This window comes from Rhea americana, unplaced genomic scaffold, assembly GCF_003343005.1.
Source record: "Rhea americana isolate MKP2758 unplaced genomic scaffold, rheAme1 scaffold_49, whole genome shotgun sequence".
In the NCBI taxonomy this organism is placed as follows: Eukaryota; Metazoa; Chordata; class Aves; order Rheiformes; family Rheidae; genus Rhea; species Rhea americana.
In genome coordinates, this window is record NW_028186634.1 from 1320768 (window position 1) to 1344587 (window position 23820).

Here is a 23820-nt window from a genome sequence, read left to right on the forward strand (position 1 = left end):
TCTGGGAATAATGAGCTTTGCTTTTGCATGATTTCAGTTGGGATGGGGAAGGATATAGTAATTAATCATTTCTTAATAAAAAATGGTGGATTGTTTCTGTCTGAATAGTTGCTGTAGCTTTAACTATGAGTCTTTTCTTTCTTACAAACTTAAGKAGACATTTGTAGTGCTATATCAATATGTTCTACATGTCTGAAATGTCAAGTATATGCTATAGTCACTAAAATGAAATGTCAGCTAGATGTTCTTATGGATGACAGGTTTTCCAAGTAGTTCACAAAATGTAAGTGTTTATGTGATACCACACAAGTGTATAGAGCATCAGTATTCAGAGGAGAAACATTATCCCACTGCTAATAGAAAATATTGAGATAAAGAAATATAAAAACTACTATGCTGGATCAGACCCCAAATTTATTTATTCTGCTGTATGTTTCTGGTAGTTTTCACTGCCAGGTACGCTAGACAAAATGGGTCAACAATTTAACACCCCCTCCCCCCCAAAAAAGAAACAAAAAACCTAGCTTTCAAAAGTGATAAGGCAGTTGTCTCTGATGATAAGTAGTGGATATGAGGAAAGAACTTAAACTCTTAATAAAATATTAATACTGAGCCAAAGCGGCTTTGTTTGTAAGCAGGATAACCCCATGTTTTCAATGTGGTATCAGACATAGAAGAAAAATCATAAGCTGGATAATTTGTCCTTGCTGTTTTTTAAAAAAGGTTTGCTTTTAATATCATATAACAGAAACAATATATTTGTTTGTCTTCAGTAATAAAAGATCTTGTGTTTATGCCTGCCAAAGCTGAAAATAGTGAAGACTTGCTATTGTTGTCCTGCAAATAGACTTCACCACTATTACTCAAACTAGTAAATTGTCTCCGTAGTAGTAGCTTTTGCCCTAGATTATTTAATTTCAAATTCAGTACTAACAAACACTTGATGAAAGGAATGAAATTTCTTGTCAAATATGTTCTTAGCAGCTAACTGTTTAAGTATCTGGTATAAACTGATCTGTTTCTCAAAATTATTATTAGCTGAATGTAGTACTGAATCTGTTATTGTTTAGGTTATAAGAAACACCTCCCATGTCGGCAAAGTATCTTCTGTGTCAAGCAATCCGCTGGTATGTGCTGTACAGTTAATAATGAATGYAGTTTTATGAACTTCTCATCTAATGCAAATGCCAAGGAAATGTCAGGGGGCTTATTCTGCATAACTAGTTTATTAAAATTCAGTGTGGATTCATCGTGTTGCAAGATGCATAATATCACCTAGTGGAAGTGACTCCTAAAGGTCTGAAGACATCATATTTCAACTTTTCAGGAATATAAGGTCCAAGCTTRCATTTTCCATGTGAAGCCTAGGTCTTTCAGAATTTATATTTGGTTCTTCCATCAAGGCAGATAGAGCTAGGACCAAAGTATATCTTAAACATAATGGCTGCTAAGAAGCAAACTGTTCTGAGAAGACCCATTTGTCTGACCACCTTTTGCATTGATTTTAATTCAGGGATAGCCAGATACCGGTTTTCTCCACTCTGAGGCACTCTAGAGAAATCTCTCTCTAAAGTGTGCAACTCTAAGGGAAATCATCCATTCTAGTGCAGCTTTAACAGGTTAATATCTGTGAATCTTCAGATCCTTCTGAGATCAGAAAGCTTAAGATTTTTTTGTGGGGAAAAACAACATCAACTTTTCCACAGGGATTTTCAAAAATCTGGTTTCAAACTTTAAAAAAAAAAGGGGGGGGGACAAAAAAGGTGGCTTAACCAATTTACTGGCAGTAATTCAAATAACTTCCAAAGATACAGCTTGTACTATATGAATGATCCCTGGAATACATCACAATTCCTATGAGAAATGTCAACAAGAGTGTGCTGAGAGCTGCTGGGGTTGAGTCAAGCACTAAACTCACAGGACTCAGTTCTGAACTCTTTATTTGAATAAAACTATGCTTGGTGTCGATGGGAGTTTTGACTGAGTAAGAAAAGTATAATCGGGTTGAGTACATGTTGCATGATTAGCTCTTAAATGCCTCTGGATATCTACTGTATTTTGTAGACTCAAGGGCGAGTAACTTGTTTAACTAGCCCTTGCTGATTCAGGATAGGTTATGCTGAAATATTTTATGTAGAGTGCTAATCATTGCAGTCCTAGTGAATTTCACCTTAAAAGACTTGTTTAGCCACTGATTAATTAAAATTTCATTTTAGGTTCACTGTTCTTACCCTCAAATTCCAGCTTTTTTTCTGTAGTTTCTCATTCAGTTCATTGCCTTTATGGGATTAATGCCAAAGGCAGGGATGRGATTTTCCATAATCTTGCTGGTGGAGGAAGCGTAAGAAGAAAAATGCCACTATCTGAGTGCAAAAAAAATGATATGTTTTGGTTTTTTAACTTTGTAGGACAGTTAGTTAAAATATTTTTGTAAGTGTTTTGTTGCATTGTGGTAATAAATTGATGTTGGTAAGCTATTTATGTTGGGTCTTGGTGAAATGATGGTTTTGCGCAAACTACATGGTGCATTGTAACTTTCTTAAATTAAACCCCCTAGCAATTTGCTCCAAGTCCACCTACCCAGCGACATCCAGGTGTACCAATAGTCTCTAAACCAGTCATGCTGCAACCTGACCCAAACTTAATGGTCAGGCCAACAATCAAATCGGAGGCCCTGGTAAGCCATTTATATTCTTTTCCAAGTGCTGCAGTACTGTGAGATTTGTGCTTGTTGACTTGTCCTCAAAGAATCAATGCTCATCTTGACTTCTGCTAGCTAAAATCTATGCAGATTTTTCAAATGATCACTAATGGTAAGTATAAAAGGATATTTCTCTGTTTTTTCATTATCTGTAAGTCACTCTTAATGACAGTTTTTGTACTAGGATGTGTAATTCCAGGGAAGTGTAGAGCTTTAGACTCTGTAGATCTTATTTTTCCTTTATTCATTTTGATTTGTGTTTTTGCAAATTCTGCATTTGTCAGAATTGAAGTAGTAAAAAGTTAATTATACTGTATTTTTTCTTTGTAAGTATTCATGAACATGCTTGAAATAAATCTGTATTTTTATATATGTATGTATATATATAATTCTTGCATTTCCAAGGAAAAAATTCCGTTGTTAGTATCTTAGCCTCCAATAATAGTCATGCGGTGTTCCTGTGAAGTTGATTCATGGTCAGATTCTTTTTCTTGTTTTCTTCATATCTACTTCAAATGTAAATGGAAAAAAAAATCTTAGACTAAATATTTTTGGACTTTGTAGCACCTTTGGGAACTGCTTTATATGAAAGATGAGCTGTGGCTCTCTGAAAAGAAGGAAATCATTCTAGTCTAACTGATAACTCCCAAATGACAGTCCTGAAAATTGATCTGGGATAACTGATGATCCACTTAGTAGTGTTTGTTCTTGATGGTAGCTGTGACTTACGCCATTACAATTACAGTTGTGTATCCATGTATGTGTGGACATGCACATATGGACATATATATGAGGGAGGTAGTGCACTGCAAAATGTGAGCATGTTGTCACATTTAGTCATGTGTTTTCACATGTAGTTATCGAATGTATTACACTTATATTTCACTTATTTACTGTCTTTTGTGATATCTCAGAGTAAATGATGTGCACTGTATCCCTAGTTGTCTTTCACTATTGGAAYGGATTTCCTCCTCATTTTATGAGGAGGAAAATAATTTAACAACTTAGATACTTTGTTCCTTCATTTCTGTGATTACAGTCTAGATAGATTCAAAAGGTATTTAGTAATCAATTTCACCACAGACATTTTTGTCTCAGACCTTCTGTATTATAAATGGGTTCAAATAATAAAAAGAAAACAGCTTTTACAAATTAAGATTAATTCCTGCTTTGTCAAGAGAAGGCAGGTACATGAGCTAAAAATAGGTACAAGAACTTTTCAGTGTATTTCCTTCAGTTGTACACATGTGCTTTTGGAATTAATTGGAAGAACTGTGACTATCTGGCTCCATAGGGAAATTTTTCATGATTTGTTATGCATTTATGCACGTTTTCCAAACCACAAGACTGCTAAAATAATTCAGATGTCAATCATCTTCTTTCCCAAACTTCCTAATGCTAGTTGAAAGTTCGCGATTTGGGAGGGAATAATGTTCCGTTTGAATTTGGAGGTAAAATATTACTCTGGAAATTGATTAACTCTTAACTCTYGCTTCCTTTTCTGACTTACTGCATTAACGATTATTCATCCTGGCTACAGACGAAGTCGTAGTAGTACATGCAGTAAGACTTGTGTGGATACTGAAGTAATGTAAAGAAGAAGGAGGCAACTTCTATTAGTTAAAAATGAAAGTGTCAGTGTAAACTAAACAGACATATAGGTACCTGCCTCCCTCCAGAAATATGTTAAAGTAATAATTTGATTTCATGTGGAAGTTAAATCTTGAGTGTGACCTTGAATGCATAGGGCTGTTTTGGGTCAAAATCAGTGTGAACTGCATGTCTGTGTTGTATTAGAGAGTGAATTGGAATACACTTGTGGCAAAGCTATTTAGATTTTGCCTCAGAGAACAGAGGAGGATTGCTATGATGTAGTGGTGGAGTTCTCGGAGGCAAAACCAGAATGAGTACCATGCCATTCTCTCCCATCTATATCAAACATCCTGTTGTTTGAGTTAGAAGGCTCTACTGCAATTGCTGCTGCTTAGGATTTCCTTTCCCAAATTCTTCATGGTTGGATGCAGCATTTCAGAAATGAAGAATAAATATTTAAGCTTTCCTCTAGTTTGCAAGATTTGACACKTGATTCTTCAGGACTGCAGTCAGGGGACCTGAAACAGGTGTTTAGATCCCATGCAGTAAGACAAGTCTGTGACATTCAGAAATTTCAGTTATTATTGACTGTAGTTATGCCAAAAACATCTGTGTTCATAATAAAATACACAAAAGCGTTCCCTCAAGTGGTTAGAGAGGGGTGTTGAAGATTTGGCCCAACTTGCCAGAAGTCCTTTGAGACATAAAAGCTTATTTCTTACCTAAGTATTAATATACACTCAGACTGCAAATCTTTCATCAGCTCAGGAATAGATAGATTCGCCTCCCTGCCCCCCNAAAAAAAAAAAAAAAGGCTCCTAAGATGGAAACAGCAGTAAAATTGGAAGATAATCATTTATTTTAACAGAAATTTAGTTTGGAAATGTAACCACCATAGTTTAGTTTGTAGGAAGATGTTCTTTCTTCGTAAGACTCAAACATGTTTTATAATGAACTTTTCAATGCAGGAAAATCCCTCTCAGGAGAGTAATCTTAAGTGTATAATGTATATTTATCATTAGTTTTCAATGTTTTGGAAATTACTGATCTAGCTTTGTCTGTGGATTTTGGCTTGCTTTTGTTTGTTTTTTTTTTCAAAGATTTGACCAGAAATGACACAGCAGAGACCACAGCACAGTTTTGTAGAAACTGAGGAGGAAACTGAGTTATAACTAAGTTATGGAAAATGTTTTTAAGAAATCTTGTGGTATGGAAATGTGCCTTATTTTTGTAGTTTCTCTAGAATTCTTTCCTCTTTATATTTAGTACCATTTCACTGTGTGTGTTCTCCCATTTTGAAATTGCATAGGGAATGAGTGCTAGCAACTGCAAGTGTGAGTCGAGCTTTTTAAGAGCAAAAAAGCAATGAGATTATTCGTGATTAGGTGATACTTATTTATAGAGAAAAGTTAATACCTCGTTTGGCAATTTTCTTTCTTTTGCAGCCCCAAGAGATGTTTAAAAGGATGGTGGTTTACAATTCATCATTTAGATCTAACAAAAAACAAGTAAAATAACACTTTCTCCGTTTTGTGTGGTACTTCTTGTTTTGACCTATCATAGCTTGTAAGTTTTTCTTCCTTCCTCTGCTGTTCAACTAAAACAGAATGCAGTGCAGCCCTAGCGCATGAAAACTGTTAGGCTCTGCAAATTTCAACGTGTGCGTGTGGCTTCCGATAGCCTAGGCAGAATGAGGAATGAGGGTAGTAAACACCTCAGGATGAATCTTCAGTTGCTATTTACATATTTAGTGCAATCTTAAATATAGTTGAACTTTGATCTGATATTGGGCAAGCATTTTTTTTATATTCTTACTTCTTTTTGTTTCTTTTACTTTCCAGTTACAATGCTTTCAGTAATAAAATATTTTATTAATGCAACAAATAAAGCTATTATCATACCGTCACTATTGGTAGGAAATCAGAGGAACTGAGGATGGAAAGCGCCTATTCATATAGCCTTTCCTCCTTATTGTGCAGGATTTTTCTGTCATAATATTATTTTTACTACTTTGTCAAATTCAAAGTTTGAATAACACAAGTAGTGAAACTTTCATTTCTTTCTCTTTGGTTGACTCTTCTGTGGTTCAATAGCTTGTTTTTTAAGGAAAGGACATAATAAGGAAATATATTTTGTGTTTAACTTCTCTGCTGCTGTTAAATGTGCCAGGTTCTGTGCAAAACACCTTACCTGGTGGAAGCTGTTAGATGGATTGCTATGTTACATGAAAATATTGCAGCATAGGTGCTTGAATTCAAAAGCCCGCTGTATGGAAAAAAATGTAAAAATTAGAACTATTTTTTCTTTCAATTAGTTTTGATCTTTCTTGATACTTAACATGAATTTCTCAATAAAATAGTTTTATAGATTTTTTTTCCAGACAAGTGAAACTGTTATACATCAGAAGGAGAACTAAAGATTTTTTCTGGCCAACTTTGATCTTAAACATAATGTGTTCTTATGAAAATTTTGCATGAGGACTGTTCTATAGATGTGGTCAAACTAATATTTGAAATGCTGGCAAAATGTCAAATATTAATATTTCCATTAGTCCATAGTAGAAACTACATCTGCTATAATTAATGGAAGATGAGCTTTAATAGTAAATATTTTCCATGGAGTTGGTGGGAGAAAACCCCACTTCAGTGGGGTGACTCTTTTGTGAGGATGTGGTTCTGCAAAGAGGCCCACTGACAGTTCTTGTACTCCTCGAGGAACCACGTACTTCAGGTTGTGTGAGCTGGAACTTTGTGTCAGAAAGGAAAACTGGATTTGAGTTGGGTGACAAATCTAGGACTGTTCAGTTGCCATTGAATGTTAATGTGTTCTATCTATAAACAGTTGTGCTCTCAGCAAATGTGTTTTTCTGAAAATTCAGTTGTCTGGTCATAGGTTTCTCTTTCAGTAATGTGGAGCTTTTTGGTTTTGTTTTTTAAATCAGGTCTCATTTGCTATTGACTATTGATGTTAGAAACTTCAGTGGGGCAGTACCAATGGCTCAGATGACTTTTTTTTTTTAAGGTAGCAGCTTTATCTTTCAACTAAAAGTCTAAGGAGGGAGTTGTTGCAGTGCAGTCAAATATCTAGTGTACCATATTCTACTTTATGTTCAGTCTTATGAACATTATTATAAGTCAAGAAAGGACTAGAATAGTCTTAACTTTTTTCCCCTGAGATAAACTGAGTACCAGGGAGTAGGATTAGCCTTATGCTTTCCCCTCAGTGTTGCTTGGTTAATTAGCCCCTGCTTGGCTATGGAGTGCCCTCTGTTCTGTGGATTAGCGATGCCCATTTCTGGGAAGATTTATTACAGTTTAGAGTATGTCTTCATTGTATCGTAGCCATACTTGTATGTTTGTTTACAGATTGCATCATTTCTTTGTTTGCAGGTATTTTGTTGTGGGAGTAGAGTGGGGATTTTTTCCCCTGTTCAAAAATTATTTTCCCAGGAAAACTTTCTTCAAGGGCAACATCTGTTTTCCCTGAGGGTGACCTGGGACAGAGTTCAATGACATGCTTTAGATTACATAATGAATTAGTGACTTTGCTGAGATTAGGATTCTTTGCTCTAAATCGTTTGCTCCAAGATCATCGATGTCTGCTTCAGCCATGATTCTGAAAGTCAAATACAGATTCACCTATTCAAACTGTCGACTGTTTACCTTACTGTTATTGCAAAGAGGTTTTCTTACAGTTTTAGTAAAAGTGCTCATAATGTTACTATACTTTTAAATGCATGGATGTTTTTTTTTCTCCCAAGATGAAATCCTAGCCTCACTAAAGTCAGTGATCAAATTCCCATAGAAGTGGCAAAGAGATGACACTTAGATATAGTTCCTCAAAGTTAGCAGTTAACAAATACAGCCCATGCTAATTTAAAGACTGAATAAAATCTCTCATGATCCTCTTTCCAAAATAAGCTTTTGATACCTTTTTACCTGTGAGGAGGAAAAAAAAAAAAAAAAAAAAGTGACAGTAAGCAAAGTCTTGCAGTTATGCACTAAAGATTTTCTTGAGCCTGTGGAAGTAGGCTTCCACCTTTGTAAATATTTCTTCTGTTTGTAGTCACAAAATGAAGGCACTATTTGCTTAATTTGATCCTCTAATCTCAAGAGAAAAGGTGAGAGACAAGCAGCCTCTAAGAAAGCTGGAATTTATGCTGTACAAATCAGAGGGCTTGAGTGTAATGGTTGCCAATCCACGCAAGAGACATGAGCACCACAGTTGCATGCTCTATGTAGCAAACACAGTGAGATTAAACAGGTGGTACTGTTCTGCCTCTGAGGGTCTGCTAATGCTCTCTGATGCACTTCAGTAGTGCTCACTGACTGTTGGAAATGCTGGTGCTAAGGATGAGAGTTGGCTACAGAGAAGCATTCATAGTCACATTATAGAGGCAACAAAAATTTTACAGGCAACAGAGAAATCATAAGGGAGGAAGCATTAGTGTTTTCTGCTGCAGCTTGGCATTTATCTGCACTTAGATACAGGAGGAACTGTAAATTGTGCGTCTGATTTACAAGTGGGGAAAAAAGCATAGTAGAGTTTGAGACTGGAATAGACTTTGCTATCAGATGGATCCATTAGGAAAGAAGCTGCTAATAAAGATATTGAGCCTGATAACTGGAACTGTTGGTGAGCATTGAACCCCTGGCCCAAGTCAGATATTGGCTTGCCTGCTGTGCCAGTGGAGAGTTGCATGGTTCTACATTGTTCCCATATCTCCAAGTTATGGCAGAGCTACATTTGGGTACCTCAGTAAAGATTTCTGTTAGATCCCAAAGTCCTAGCTCCAGCATGTGAAACAAATGTCAAATTTCTATAAATCTGCAACCTCGCCTGTAGTCTCATAACTCCTAACCCTCCTTAAGAAACCACCACTCAAGCACCATTGATTTTTTGATAGCTGATTCATTAGCTCGCCCCTTTGCAGGAAAGTAGCTCATGCTTTTGTCTTCACTGTTGGTCTGACAAGGGTAATGTACTAAGTTTTCAAGGTTAAAGAAGGCATGGGTCCTCTCAAGACTCAAACCTTGCTCAGCTTATCTGCAGTATCGTCCTTCTTATTTTAGACCTCGCTTGCCAAAGCTTTGCAAGTCTTCCACAAATCCTATGAAAACAAAATCAGTTACCTCATTCATTTGTGGTATGGAGTCAACTCAACTCGCTGAAACTGCATGGGAAGGAGAAAGGAGGAGGTTGGAAGGGAGTACTGCAACCCAGACACCATGAAACAATGTTACTGACAGAGGAGAAGTGGAGCCTGTCACTTCTGCCTGTGTCAAGTAGTGCCCAACATGATGATAGGCCCCAGAAAGGCTGCTCAGAAAAGCATAGCAGAACCTGCCCAAAATGCTTTCAGAATTTTTTTGCTCTGTCAAGTTCAGAGAGGAGCTGCTGAGCCTCCAGAGTGGTGAACCATTCCTTAGAGTTGCTCCACAGTACACCAAGCTCTAATTGCTGATCTGTTACAAGGTTTTGAAATGTCTTCCGACTGTCAGGATGGACTATCTGCTACCTCTCTGTGCTTTTCTTCATTTACAGTCTTTCATAGCTTACAGAGTTGTATGTTCTCTCAGTAATGAAATGGAATTTGTGTGTTAAGTGTGTGTGTGAGCCTGATGTTTTATAACTAAGCATTGTTTTATTCTCAGGGTTTCCAGAAGTATGTGGAGGATTTTGACCCATATTCAGTGGTAAGGAGAAAATTCAAGTATTTCTCATTGTTTAATATGAAATACACTGGAAGAACACATCCCTGATTTTGAGAACAGGCAGAAGGGGATAGGATTCTTGTATATTGGCTTGTTTGGGCTTGCTTACTGTTCTTCTAGTCACATTGAAACAGTTTTCTTATAGGAAATGATGTTCTGACATTCTGGTCATTCTCTAACACTCTTTTGGAGCAGGGAAAGGTCCCTTTTCCTTTGTAAACTGCATACATCAGGTTAACTGTTTTATGCTTCCAATTTTTCAAGGTAGAAGTGACTAACCATGATGTGTTTTCATAGTTTACCCCAGAACAGATTATGGGAAAAGATGTACGGCTATTACGCATTAAAAAGGTAAATATTGTGTTACTGACTGAACATATTTGGAGGGTTCCGGTAAGCACTGCCTTTTTCTGTGTGATAGCAGAGTGTGATGCGCTATTTATTTTTACACAGTCTTGCAATATTGGAGGAGTTTTGCAATAAAGGACAAGAACTTGGAATGACCAAGACAGAATACTTCATCATACTGCTGTTGGGTTTAATCTTTTTTAAAATTATAGTTATAATGTAAAAATATGACCAGTTCCTCTTACTAGCTTTTGAATGTGTGCATCCTTAGTACCACAAAAAAGCAAAACTGATTTGCTATGCTATGCTTTTCATGTAGAATCCTTTCCACTGGGAATAAGAAAATACTAAGGCTCTGGCGATGGTAAGAATTAACAGCATTTTCTGAACTAAAACTCTCTAATAGGAAGGATCACTAGACCTTGCAGTTGAAGGAGGGATTGATTCTCCGATCGGAAAGATAGTCGTGTCTGCCATCTATGAAGGTGGTGCTGCAGACAAACATGGTGAGTAACTARGGGGGATTTGAATGCTGTGGCAATGTAACTTCTTATGCTGACTGAGAGCTGTTAGCTGACTTCATTGCTACGGCTACTATTGACAGGCATACTCAGATTGTTCAAAGCAGCCAGGGTCCATTTCAGTTGTAAGGGCAACTCGGAGAGAGGCCAAAGATTTGAAGACTGCTTATATTAATAACTATGCAAACTGTATAAATAGTATTTAAGTAGTCACTGCTGTATCTTTTATGACAGCATAATTTTCAGTACTATGACCTGAAAATGTAGAGCTATTCTCTTAAAAAGTCGTCTTGTCTAGTCCGACATCAAAAAGTTACAGACACTGTGAGGTTGCCAGTTAACTGAGGAAAGTAGAATCTGGTCTCCATTATCTCACATTTCCTAAACAATAATATTTGTAGGATGTAAATGTGCAAAGCCGTTAACTAGGCTATGGCTATACTACACTGCTTAGTCTTACTCTCATTGCTGCTTCTAGTAGTAGTTCTGTAAAACTTCTGACCCCACTCTCAAAAATCCCATTAAAAACCACAGCCTTTTGATTTAAGGCTTAGCTCTGTGGAAGCCATGAATACATGCAGGCATCCCAACGCATCCAGGCTTTGTTTCAGAGTGCCCAGTCTCTCTCACTCTTTCCTTGAAGCACACTGGTGATGATCGGGTAGATAGATAGGACAGTATCTCCTTAGTTGGTCTTTTTTGACCTTGACCAGACCTGCAGCTAAGTTCAAATCGATCTTGCTATGAAAACATCTCGGCCACTTGATCTCTTGCCCAAAGTACCCTGTTCCTCTCTGATTCTTCCTCTGTGGTGGGCTGTTTTTATAACTGAGGCTGTCCCTTTGTTCTTTCCTCTTCAAATCCAATCCCAGTTAGCTGGTTGTGCTTCATTACAAATTAGCAAGTCAAAATCAGTTCTCAGGACTAAGCATTGCACATGCTTTTGCAGAGGCATGACAATCTTGCAAACCCTTGACAAAACCACTTATACATTGAGGTGTTTAAGTAATGCTGCCATTTTCATGGTAGTAACAGCCTACATAAGCAGTATTGGTGGGTTACTCAGACAAACTGCTGCTTCAGAAAATCCTATTGAACGAGTGTCTTACAGGTCATGATCAATAAGAGAAGACTGGCATCTCTTCCATTCCTAAAGCTTGCTTTTTCTTTTGCCTGTAGCAAACCTCATCTATTTCAACTTTTAGTATAAACCTAGGCATCTAGAGAAGCTACTTTTCACTGTAGTGTTTAGTACTATGCAGTACTTAGTACTAAATAAATACGGGACAGAGAAAACTGTTGCACAAATTATTTTACTTACTATGGTATGTGTGCTTGGTTGGTCTTTCATCAGGAGGCATAGTGAAAGGAGATGAAATACTGGCTGTAAATGGCAAGATTTTAGTTGATGATACGCTGGCAGAAGCACAGGCAACTCTTGCAAAATCTTGGAGCATGGGGGGGGTAAGTAGCTAGGCATACTTTTCTACCTACAATTCTTATATCATATGTATTTTCATTTCATGATGTTTCACCACATCAATACAGATAAGGTTGCAAAAGTTAAAGTGTAGATATGCCATGTATCACTAAAGTGAGCTGATATCTGCAAAAGGTACTGGTATGTAGCCACTCTGAAAATCATGCCTGTAATTTACTCTGGAGGTTGATGATGTTTAGCCATATGTCAAGATCTGTATTTAGACGCATTACTTTTTGAGTGTTTACAGTATATTTATCTGCAGAATGTCTCCTTAATATTGAAAATGATTTGGAAGCTGCTAGGGACTTTATGATAACATTTTATGTTTATCTAATCCTTGAGAAGTAATATACAAATAACATTGTACTTCAGCTACATGAGCATTTTTTTCCTGCAGGAAATATGTTAATTGCTCAGTTGGAAAGAAGTAATTGCTGAGCTGGAAATAATTRCAAATACAGGATGATTTTTTGAAATTGTTTGTTATTTTAAAAGCTTGTTGTAAAGTGAGTAGATTTTTCTTTAATTTATGGATGCAGATCTAACAGCCATATATTAAAACAGCCTTCCTATAGAACTATTTTAAAAGAGATCTTTGTGCTGCTCCCTTTTCCAGGGCTAGATTACGTTTCTGATTCTTTATCTGATATTCCATGGTGGTGCAATAACCATATCTGACAGCAGTATTTAGCTGCACATATTTGCCTATGCATTTCTGTTGCAGGATTGGATTGACTTAGTCATTGCAGTGTCACCTCCAAAGGAATATGATGATGAAATGTAAGTGCATAAGCTTTCTTTCTATGAGAATTAAATTGCTAGTAACAATCTGTACAGTTTGCCCTTTATCAGACAGATAATGTTTAAAATATTTACTGTAAACTGCATAACCTTCTGCATCACATGGTTGTTTAATTAGCTATTATGCAGTACAGCAGTGGTTCCCAGACTTCTTGAAATGGTGAATCTCAACTGGTTGTACATGGCGACATGTTCTTATTTACAGTTTACAGTTAGAGAATGTTTTTGGAGAAACTGCTTATTTCAAGTCTGGATAATTTATTGTGGTCCTGTGGATCATAATTTAGGGGGGGAAATGGCCACAAACATTCATCATCACATCCAGAGTTTTAATTCTGGGTATTATTACTACATCAAGTTAGTTTTGTTTAAATAAACTAACCAACCTATCCGTAACGTTTTCAAAAGGTCTAAGTGGTTTGGGTGTATTGGCAATTTGTGACATTCAGTAAGACTCCTTCTTTTAAAGGTAATCAGTGTAGGTGTGAAACAGAAGAATCCATGGCTTAAAGTTTAATAGATGTATCAAACTGATACAACTAGCTTTCCAAAGCAAGACCATTGTTTCCTAACTTGACTGAAGGAAAAGATTTGAAGATACCATTACTACCAAGTAAAACAATAGAGGGAAGTTCTGTAGTCACTGTTAACCCAAGTTCTTCTGTGCAGAGTGCTAGACTATTACCTGTTCTAAATCAATATAGTTTACTGGTTAACACCAACTGAAGATTGCTATAAAATTATGTTTAATACCTGTACATAAGCTGACAATCTTGATAATCAAGGAAATAACTCCCATTGTTATTTGTGTTTTCATATTCTGTATATTTAGCTGTACTATTCCCTCATCAACAGTCAGTCCCAACACACACAGAAAGGTTTTTGAAGGCAGTGCACCTGTGTACAGACAAGGGTATCTCCTGCAGCTGTAGCCACTGCAGTGTTCCCTCATGGTGAATAGCCATACCCGGGTTAACATGACTGTCCATTGTGAGGCTGCATTATTTTCCAGCATGTGCTTGCCTGTGCGTTGCATGCCACAGTTTGCTTTTGTTCATGGCATGCTGGAGTGTTCTTTGGGCTTTTGCCATGTTTGCCCTAAAAAAATTTAAGTATTTAGTTTATACTGCATAACATCCCCTGGAGGTCCTCTTCAGAACTGGTTCATCATCCACCTAACTACAAATATGCCTTGCCTAGACAATCTCTCTCTCTCTCTCTCTCTTTTTTTTTTTTTTTTTTTTTCCCTTATCTGAGGACCACTGCTGTGGCTTTGTGATTTCATATGTTTATAAGTAACTAGAAAATTACTTCATCCGTGTAAGGCTTGTCCAAAGAACAAGTTTCCATTTCTATTATATTTACAATGTGCATGTAAGCAAATATTCATGTCTTCTTGTTTTTTCACTGAAATTGGCTTATATTAATTTTTCACTATATTCTGAATTTATCCCAAAATGATCTGTTTCACAAACTCAATTAACCATGTATGCTTTCTTTATATTGTCATTTCTGTAAGTACAGTCATAGATCTCTAGAAAAGACAGGTAAGAGTTCCTGTTGCGTGAAGCATTTGTGTTCTTCTCAATTGTTAATTGTAATATAGATCAAAATGAGCCAGCTGAGATCTAGTTATATAAAACTGTACTTACTAGAAAGACAGAAGAAAATTACACTGCAGCTAACTGCAGCTGTTTCTTTCCCCCCCCCCCTTTTTTTTCCCTTTGTCAGGACATTTTTTTAAAATAAAGAAGGCTACACTGGAGAAATGAAGTCTTTCCCTTCAGAAAAGAACAGAAACCTGCTGTTCTGTAAATTAATATCAATAGCCATGTAGGATCCATCTTTATTGGAAGAAATATGAACAATCAGATCTGAAAACAGAACTAGAGACTATATTCTTCAGGTAATTTGAATAATTGCAAATCTTTCTATAAACATATAGCAATAAATTAAGACCATTGAGAGAGACTACCAGTGAGCACAGTTTGGTCTGTGAGAACTCAGTCTATATTTTTCCGTTTTGGAGGGCCAAATTTTGCAAACTACCTTCCAGTTATCCTAGAAATGGACACCAGAATGACAAATGTGGATTGAACACAGATATCTGTTCCTGCATACAGTGTTTGTGATTACATGTTCACAGTCCTGTTTGGGTGGCAAAAGGATTATATTTTTACTCTGTATGTAGTATTTTTCAATGGGGAAATGGGAGTGTATATGGGTAGCTTCTGCTCTCACTGATCCCTGTAAGTCTCTAGTGTGTGATTCTGTTCCCCATATGTTATAAATATGAAAACTCTGCCTCTGCAAGGGCCCTCTGTATCAGCTATAGCAGGAGTGCTGTCATTATACTGAATAATTTTAGTGATGCTTATGTTGTATAAGGGATCTTCTCTGCCAGCAAGTAAATTTTGTCCATTTTCCTTAGCTAGGAAGTATTCCAGATAAAATTGCTATGTGCAGTTGCATTTATACTACTGTGTCTTCATAACGGTGATTGAAATTGCTCCTTCAGTTATTCGTGGGTGAAAAATTTGTGTGATTCACAGTCTATACTTACATACTTTGTTCTCAGTGAGAAACACAGAAGTAAACTGCAGGAAGACACTAAATATAAAACTTTACTGTCAGGGACTGCCTGTCTTCTGCTTAAGCAACTCTCTCTGGACCATAGAATCTATATTAACCTGACTTTAGATAACTCTGATTGAAGTTGTAGACTTAGTCATTTCTTTAAATTGTCAAGAGCTCTCTTTGGTAATGTAATTGTTTTCCATAGATGATAAAACCTAAAAAAATACACACAGATAAATAAGCAATACAAAACTTCAGACACTTTAAAAAGAAAAAATAGGTTAAAGCTAATGCTAGATTTAACATTATTTAAATGCTTTCTTAATTAGCCCTAAAATCTGACCTATTTCATACCCTGTAGTTTTAAATATAGAAGACAAAAGAGAAGATGCAATATCTTTGTTATATAATAAGACCAAATGTTGTTAGAAACCTCTTGAAATACCTGACTTCAGAACAGCTGTGCAAAGGCGTTGTGTTTGCCAGTTTGTATGGTGGTCTTCATACTGTGTTCATATTTTTCTAATCTGGACTAATGAGAGCAAAAGTTTTATATTTTTTTGACATTTCAAGTTCCCACTGAAGTTGTCTGTCTTTCTCAAAGTTTGCAAGTCCTCCTTTATGTAACACAAAAATAACAATTACATTCCTGAGAACTCTGCACTTATATGGAGATGAATAATTTCTTTGTTTTATTTGCAGTATTGTTCCAGTAAGGCAATTAATGTCTGGTAGGGTACATGTGTTAGAATGTTTAAAATTTTAACTCTTAAAACTAATCTAGAAATAAAATTGATTTTTGCCAAATGAAAAAAGTCTTGTTTCCTCTTTGCTTAGGGTAACAATGGTTAATCTGCTGAAATACGCAGACTTCTGAGTAAATCTTTAAGAACTGGTCCATTTGCAGCAGAATACCAACCTTCTGGAACTGGAAAGAAAATTCATTCTGCACAGTAGGGAACAGTCACTGGCCTTACTGGCAGTTACCTTTTACTGAGGTTTTTTTATTGGTAATTCTGTGTTCATCTGTTAGTAGGCAAGCTGCAGAGTGCAGCTGCTCTCTTGTACTTCCTTTACTAGGTCTTTGGGTGCTTCCACCCAAAGCTGTAGACTTCCTAACCAACAGACTATCCAAATGCATCAAAATTAGCACCAGAGGGGAAATTGCAGCAGGCTGTACTCCTGCTGCTGCTCTAGCTCCCTGCTGCCTGCATATTGCAACCATACATGCTGCCTAACGATGCAGGTGAGTGATGCTATCAGGTATTCTCTCAAGGGATGCTCTGGGGTTATATAAATGCATCAGAGAAGAGGGAATCACAGTAATACAACAATAATCTTCAACATGCAAGTGTTTGTGCTAATTGTTCTCTCAGCACATGAGAAACATGACACAGAAAACTTAAGAGTTTAGAAGTATTTTTACTGATTTTTTTTTTCAGGGAAAAAAGGAGCACAGAAGACTGAGTAGGGAAATCTTTGGGAGTACCAACAGTTGAGTTAAACATGCTTCCTAGTCACAGAACTGTCTCTCTTCACCCCATTTTCCCTGTTAACTTCACTGCTTGGATACAGCTTAAAATGCCTGAGAGGCAGCTGAGGAAACAGCATTACTTCATGTATATGGGAAAGTGTTACTTTGCCATCACAACACAAAGTCAAAATTAGCAAAGTTGCTTTAGGCAATGTATGGAGGTGGTGTTAGAAAAAGGAGGCTGGCAATTGTGAATTCTCAATCATTTTAAGCCATTAATCAGGTAGGTTTTTACTTTATTTCTGGCTATTTCTGCTATGGGACTAGATCATGTCTTTAGCTTGCCAGCTAGCTCAAGTTGTTGGACAAAGCTACAAGAAAGTGCAATCTTTAGCAGCTTTCCTTTCAGTTAGGCTTTTGGTGTGTGTCAGCAGAGGGTTCCAGACAAATCTTTTGAACARGCACCCATTTGATTTGCCACTGCATTGCTTTCTGGCTGCTGTAATAGTCACTACATGCACCCATGCCTCGTTCCTGTTCTTCTGTAGAGAATCAAGCCAGCTGTGAAAAGAAAACAGGACAAATGGGACTTTCACTTTTATCCAGCCAATACTTAGTTTCCTTTGAGAGTATAGAAACTCTAATCTGATGTAAAAAGCAGGAACAAGTCCGAACGCTTCATTGACAATATCGTGTATGCTTCAAGCTACTTTTAACACAAGCTGCTTTTATGTATTTCCTTTGCTCTAATCTCAGAGGGATATTCTAGTTTCTCAGAGCTGTTTGTTTGGTTAAGACTGCTTAGACTCATTATCTCTCTCTATGGGATAATAACCCAGAGGAAGAGTTTCTCAGAACTGTTAACAATTGGTCTTATTCTCTTAGGAATTTATTGGCCATGTTAGTTGCAGTGTTGTCTTTAGCATACCCTCATCATTGCTAAACTGGAGCATGAATTAYGTTAGAGGTTTGTGACTTTCACATCTGCTCTGTGAGTGTGTGCGTGCCTGTATGCAGGCAAAAAATGTGAAGTGTCATGGATCAGAATCATGACACTCATTACAGGGTAGGAAATATCTGTTCAGTGCTTTTATGGATACTAGCGATGTGAAATCTTTGACCTATTACTGGCACTATCACTTTAATAACTGACAATTTAGCCCTTATTCAGCCCATGACCATGTTTTAAAAGCTCTAAGTTAATTTTAGATTATGATTTTCTTATTTAATATTTTTTCTGTATTTCAAATTTATATACATGAAGGGGTGTGTGTGTGTGTGTGTATGTATACACACACACACCCCCCAGGGTTTTCAAATCAGTTGCGTGTAAGTAGCACACACACAAATCTCAGCACTTAATGAGATTTAAACTTAGAATATAAGCTGGCACAAACACTCTTACTCTAAAAACAGAACTGGTTTTGTGTGGAAGGATGTGTATCAGCCTCTTAAGAAGTTTTCTGCACAGTAGATGATTTATGCTTTCTGTATGGTTTATCTGTACATTGATTTTTTTTTTTTTTTTGAATTGGTAAAGGAGGGTCAGAGTTAGAGTAAATGCCGTAAAATTCTTAGCTGTTCTTTACCAAAGTGTTCCCTATGAAATGTGTTAATTTGAACAGACTGTGTCATGTTTACATCATTTGAAGACCAGAAAGGTCTAGTGTAGAGAAGTTAACATGCTACCTGAAAGAAGCTGACCCTTAGGATTACAAATGAGATGAGTCCAAAAGTCCTTCATTATCAATTTAGCGTAAGCTAGTAAGAGTTTGATCCTGATACTCAATTTGTTTTCCTGTGTTTATCTGACCATTTTATCTGTTCTTGTTCTCAGGGAAGTTGTTTTTTCTGACTTCCATAAACTCCAGAGCAGATTCCAAAAATCCCTTTTCGTAGACTTGAAATCTGAAGAAGCTGCAGGTGGGCAGGTTATGCAAACAGTTTTCATGTGGACTAACTAGGATGTTTTATATTTTGTTTTTTCTAAGGAAGGCAGGAAAAAGTGTGCTTTTGTTTGCCTCTGCTGGAACACTGGGGGTCTTTGCTGGAATATTTCTTYTCTTACTAGGTTTGTGTTTGCTTTGTTATTGGAGAAACAAGTAATGGTACAGCATTTTGTAGCCCTAGAGCTATGCATATTTACAGCAAGATAATTCAGGCTATTCTTGGTCTTCACTGAAAGCATCTGAGATGAGAGAGGAAATGGAGTCAGACATGGGGAAAAAAATCAATGTGATTCTGTTCTCTAGCATGGCATTTTGTCAAAGTGGAACATGCTCCATGTTTTAGAGGATCATGGATTACAGGGAAAAAAAGAAACATAAGTTTTCTGTGGGCTATGGTGCTGGATATGTAAGATGTTCCAGGAGGATGCTAAACTATTAGTATTAACAGCCACTGGGAGGACACTTCAAGGATTTCTTTTCTAACAAGTATTGCGGACTCGCAACTCTTAGATACTTAAGTCTGAGTGACTAGTGTTCAATTTGGAGTTTATCTGCGTGGTAAAAAATGTGACATTTGATGTGCTGCAGCTGGACACTTCATCCAGCATTGCAAGATGTGCTACATGACTAGCAATGGATATACCTTGCACATCTGAAAGSTGATTGTGCCTGGTAGATACTTCCCACTTGTAGGGTAACCATATACTAGAAACATCTAAGGCTTTGATCCAGGGAAGTACTGAAGTACCTGCTTAAATTTAAGCATGTAAGCCAGTCTCAATGGTATAGGCTGAGTTTAATAATACTACTAACAGACTTAAGGACTGGGGCCCAAAGTTGAAATCTGAAGGGATGCCTTAGCCCTGGAGATGCTTTTTATGGAACATTGTTGTTATTATGCTGAGGTTCTAAGCATTTGCATTGAATTCCGGTCCCTCTTCATTTTCTTAAACATTCTTTAAAGATCAGTCCTCCCYGCCATACCCCCCTTTTCTTGGCTCATCATCCTGTTATCTTTTCTCACCACTTCTCTTCCAGACATCAGTAGAAATCATTATTCTTCAATAGCTGTAATAGCCTTTGTTTATGTGATGCTTAAAAGTAAATGTGGGAGAGAGAGACTGGGACCCTCCCAACATAAACAGAGTATAGATAGAAATCTGACAGCTCTTTTGAGGAYGAGGACTCTTCTAACCTATAGAGAAATGAGACAGAAAGATGTTAAGATATTCTTTATAAAGCTTTTTCTTCCCTCTCCAAAGTTTCAAGKTTCTTTTCTCTGACTACTTGTTCTCTTCCCTCTCTCCTTTGACTAAGCAGTTCTGGATGCTTTAGCAAGAGGAAGGCTGAAACTCCATGTTCACAGTGATGAACGGCATGAGGATTTTGTATGTTAATGTCACTTAGCAGAGAGAGCATAAATAAGACTAGATAAACATTTCATCATGAACACTGAGCAGAAAATTGGGTCTTTGGTTAAACTCTTATTTTCCTTGGCAGGGTGAAATAACCTTGCAGAATTATCCTTTGAAACTGAGTAATTATAATTTTTTCAAGTAACAATATTTACTTTTTTTCCCTTCTACAAAGGAGGAACAGGAGTGGTTTCTGATTCACAGCAATTCCAANGAGAGAGATGCATGTTTCCATTTTGATTATTCACACAAAATTGAGATTAAGTAGATTCCTCAGTAAACAGTATCAACCAGGTAGGACAAGAAGAATTGTAACCTGTTCCATGATAATGCAAAGCAGATAGGSCCTGTCTTTGTGCAGAGGAGTGACATGCATAGCAGGAATGAAAAACTGAAGAGCATTCAGTTGTGATTATACTGCACCTCTATCTTCAGCTGAGCCAGAACTCCATTTCGTCGCAGTGACATTAGATTGTTCATGTAGAGACTGGAGCCAGGTAAGAGAACAGAAAGAACTGAGATGACTGAGGTGTTTTTATTAAGTTCCTGACTCCAGGCTGCTTTTTATTTACTTTTATTTATTTATTTATTTATTTTTCCCCACACAGTGGAAGGTAGCTTCTTTCATAACAGAATCCATACATCTGGGTATGTGGAAGTTTTCTGTTCTCAAAGGAATCAGTGTTGTTACAAAGAAATCATTGCATGTGGTGTCTGGTGGGCTGTCACTATCAGCAAATGATTCAGATGCAAATGAAGACCAGATGGTGAGAAGGCCCAAGCTACCAGTAGAAAAAACTTTATTCACCAGCCAACATATAAATACTTCAACAGTGATTTCAGAGTTAAAAGGTTGGTACAATGTAGTTAGTAATGTTTTTAGAACAGAGGATGTAATTGCAACTGTTTTGTGTTGATATTTGTAAGACAGGTAAAAATAGAGTGGGTGGCATGATTATATTGTTTAAATGGAAAAGCTATAAGAGTATATTAAATTGTCTGGCTTCTAATCATTTATCCTAAATTGTCCTATTATGGTAAATCTGTATTTTTGAAGTTATGTAAGCATTCACATTTTTGTACATTTAGCCAAACAAAAACAGAACTTCTTTTGTTGCGCTATTGGAATGCACAGTGAATGGAAGATGTATTTTCTAGATGATGAATATGATATTGTCATTTCTATGGTATATCTAAACTTGTGTAATTGAATAGCTGTGCTTAAAATACCATTGTAAGCACATGTAGAAAAGTGACTACATCTATAAATTACATAAATACACAAAATACTTCCCTTTCATTGTACCAGAATAACACAAGTAACTTTTGTGAGTCATGTCATTTCAGAAATGATTCATTCAGATTATCATTCAGATAATGATAGAAAGCAGATTACACATAGGATTAAACACCAGCTATTCCTTACTCGTTATTTATCTATTCCTCCAATTACAGGGCAATGACTGGCTGCACAGTGTAGGCAGCTGTGTTGCCTATACAAGTAGGAGTAGATGTGGGTGGAATTTTTATCTAATTCTAACATAATCCATCCATCATCTTAGAGTATCTTGAGTTTTTATGGCCCAAAACATAAGTTATTAGGGAAATGGCTGGTAGTTTTTTTAAGATCTGGTGATGTCCTAATTGATCAAACAGGCAATATAGAGAAGCCCTGGCTGACTTTGAGGACTGGGAATATGTAGAAGTATTCTCAGGTTATCGTGCTTGTTCTGACCAGAGTTATATTGAGCTTGCGCTGAGGATATCTCTCTGGCAGACGTGCAAAAATCATCACTTGTCCGTGCTCTCCAGCTGGATACGGTATGTTCTTGTTGTCCTCACTGCATTGCTGTTACGCTGTAGATGCAAAACAGGCTGGAGATGATTGTACATGCAAAACTTCCATGGCTGAGCCTCAACGCATGACATCTCCATTTGCATTAGGACTGCTAAAATGGAGACTTGCAGAAAGTTTCCACTGACTCATGTGTTGCCTTCTTACTGCAGGAGATAAACTTAGCCTGGAGAAAGCATTCTGAGACAGCTACTTAAAACCATGGGGGGAGGGGGGAAGAATTGGGAATAATTACAAATATGAGAGAGAATCAGAGGCCAAGAATTACACTCTGTACAGGTGGCTTTCACGTGTTTGCATGTGGTATCAAACGCGCAGATACAGTATTTACGCCTGCGCATGTCAGGCCAGGTATCTACTATGGAGCTGTGGACCTAGGCTGAGAAATGCCTAGGATTGTTTCCAGATATCAATCTCCTACCCAAAAGTAAAATTCCCTGCACACTAGTTTTTAAACTTATTCCTGTAAACCAGCTGAGGCATTTCTCTTTACTGTTTTTTAGGAACTGGTCTGTTAGGATATTTAATAATAAAACAGAACACAGTTTTCATTTATATTACTTGTCAGTTCTGATCATATACTTGGCATGATTTTTAGATCTAGCAGTCACAATTTTTTCTAGCTTTAAAGTTCTTTTTCAGCACACTGTAAATAGGCTTTTGTGCTAGGGAGAGTCGGAGTTGTTTTATTCACTAATGCTATAGAGTGAAACAGTGGAACATATGTTGCTATACAAAAATATTCTTCAACTTTGAGAAAATGGATTTAAAAGAAAAATCTTGCACAATAAAAAAACAGGGCTTCTCTTAAGAAATGTGTGGTACAACATGTAATGTTTAGCAAGTGTTACCACCAGTCATCAAAAATATAATGCATGTGCTGGAGGAGAGAATTACTTGGGAGGGAAAAGACATTCTCTTCATAGCTGTAGTCATAAAACCCAACTTCAAGTTTTTTTTGTTTTTTTTTTTTTTTCTTAACGGGGACAATTTATTTAGATCTTTTAAAATAGTAGATGAGTTTTCATGTTTAGGTGCATAATTTTCAGAATAGTAGCTCATACTTTCCTGAGAGCAGTTCTTAGATCTGCAGTTGCTTTACATCCTTCAGTGAAGTGGATACCTGTAGTTCTTTGCTGACACTTGTATAATAATGCACAGAGGTCCCACTCAGCCTTGGATTTCAATCTTAAACGTGGTCCCACCTATAAACACTTTTTTGAAAAGCTTTATAGGAAAAAAAGACAGCCTTGCATAAAGAATTTCTCTAGTATTTTATTTTTAATGTTGCTGAAAATGAATATCTCTCTTCAGTATTTTCAACACATTTGTGGTCCCCTAAGTTCAGAGGGATGCTGTAGCTGTACAAAACCCTTATTTCTATTGTTC

The 23820-nt window shown here is 36.9% G+C and overlaps 2 protein-coding genes across 2 annotated transcripts in view; both read left to right on the forward strand.

Moving 5' to 3' along the window:
- The window catches only part of USH1C (USH1 protein network component harmonin), a 56959-nt gene extending 40442 nt beyond the window's left edge, over positions 1-16517 (forward strand). Inside the window, exons 21-28 of the mRNA XM_085317081.1 lie at positions 1071-1127; positions 2558-2677; positions 9949-9990; positions 10306-10359; positions 10763-10862; positions 12232-12341; positions 13085-13140; positions 14893-16517. Coding sequence (XP_085173207.1) covers positions 1071-1127; positions 2558-2677; positions 9949-9990; positions 10306-10359; positions 10763-10862; positions 12232-12341; positions 13085-13140; positions 14893-14905 — 552 coding nt within the window. The 3' untranslated portion in view covers positions 14906-16517. The remainder of the gene's footprint in view (positions 1-1070; positions 1128-2557; positions 2678-9948; positions 9991-10305; positions 10360-10762; positions 10863-12231; positions 12342-13084; positions 13141-14892) is intronic.
- A 4709-nt stretch (positions 16518-21226) lies between these two features.
- ABCC8 (ATP binding cassette subfamily C member 8) overlaps positions 21227-23820 on the forward strand; it is an 89881-nt gene continuing 87287 nt past the window's right edge. Inside the window, exon 1 of the mRNA XM_085317082.1 lies at positions 21227-21428. Within this exon, the coding sequence (XP_085173208.1) occupies positions 21227-21428 (202 nt within the window). The remainder of the gene's footprint in view (positions 21429-23820) is intronic.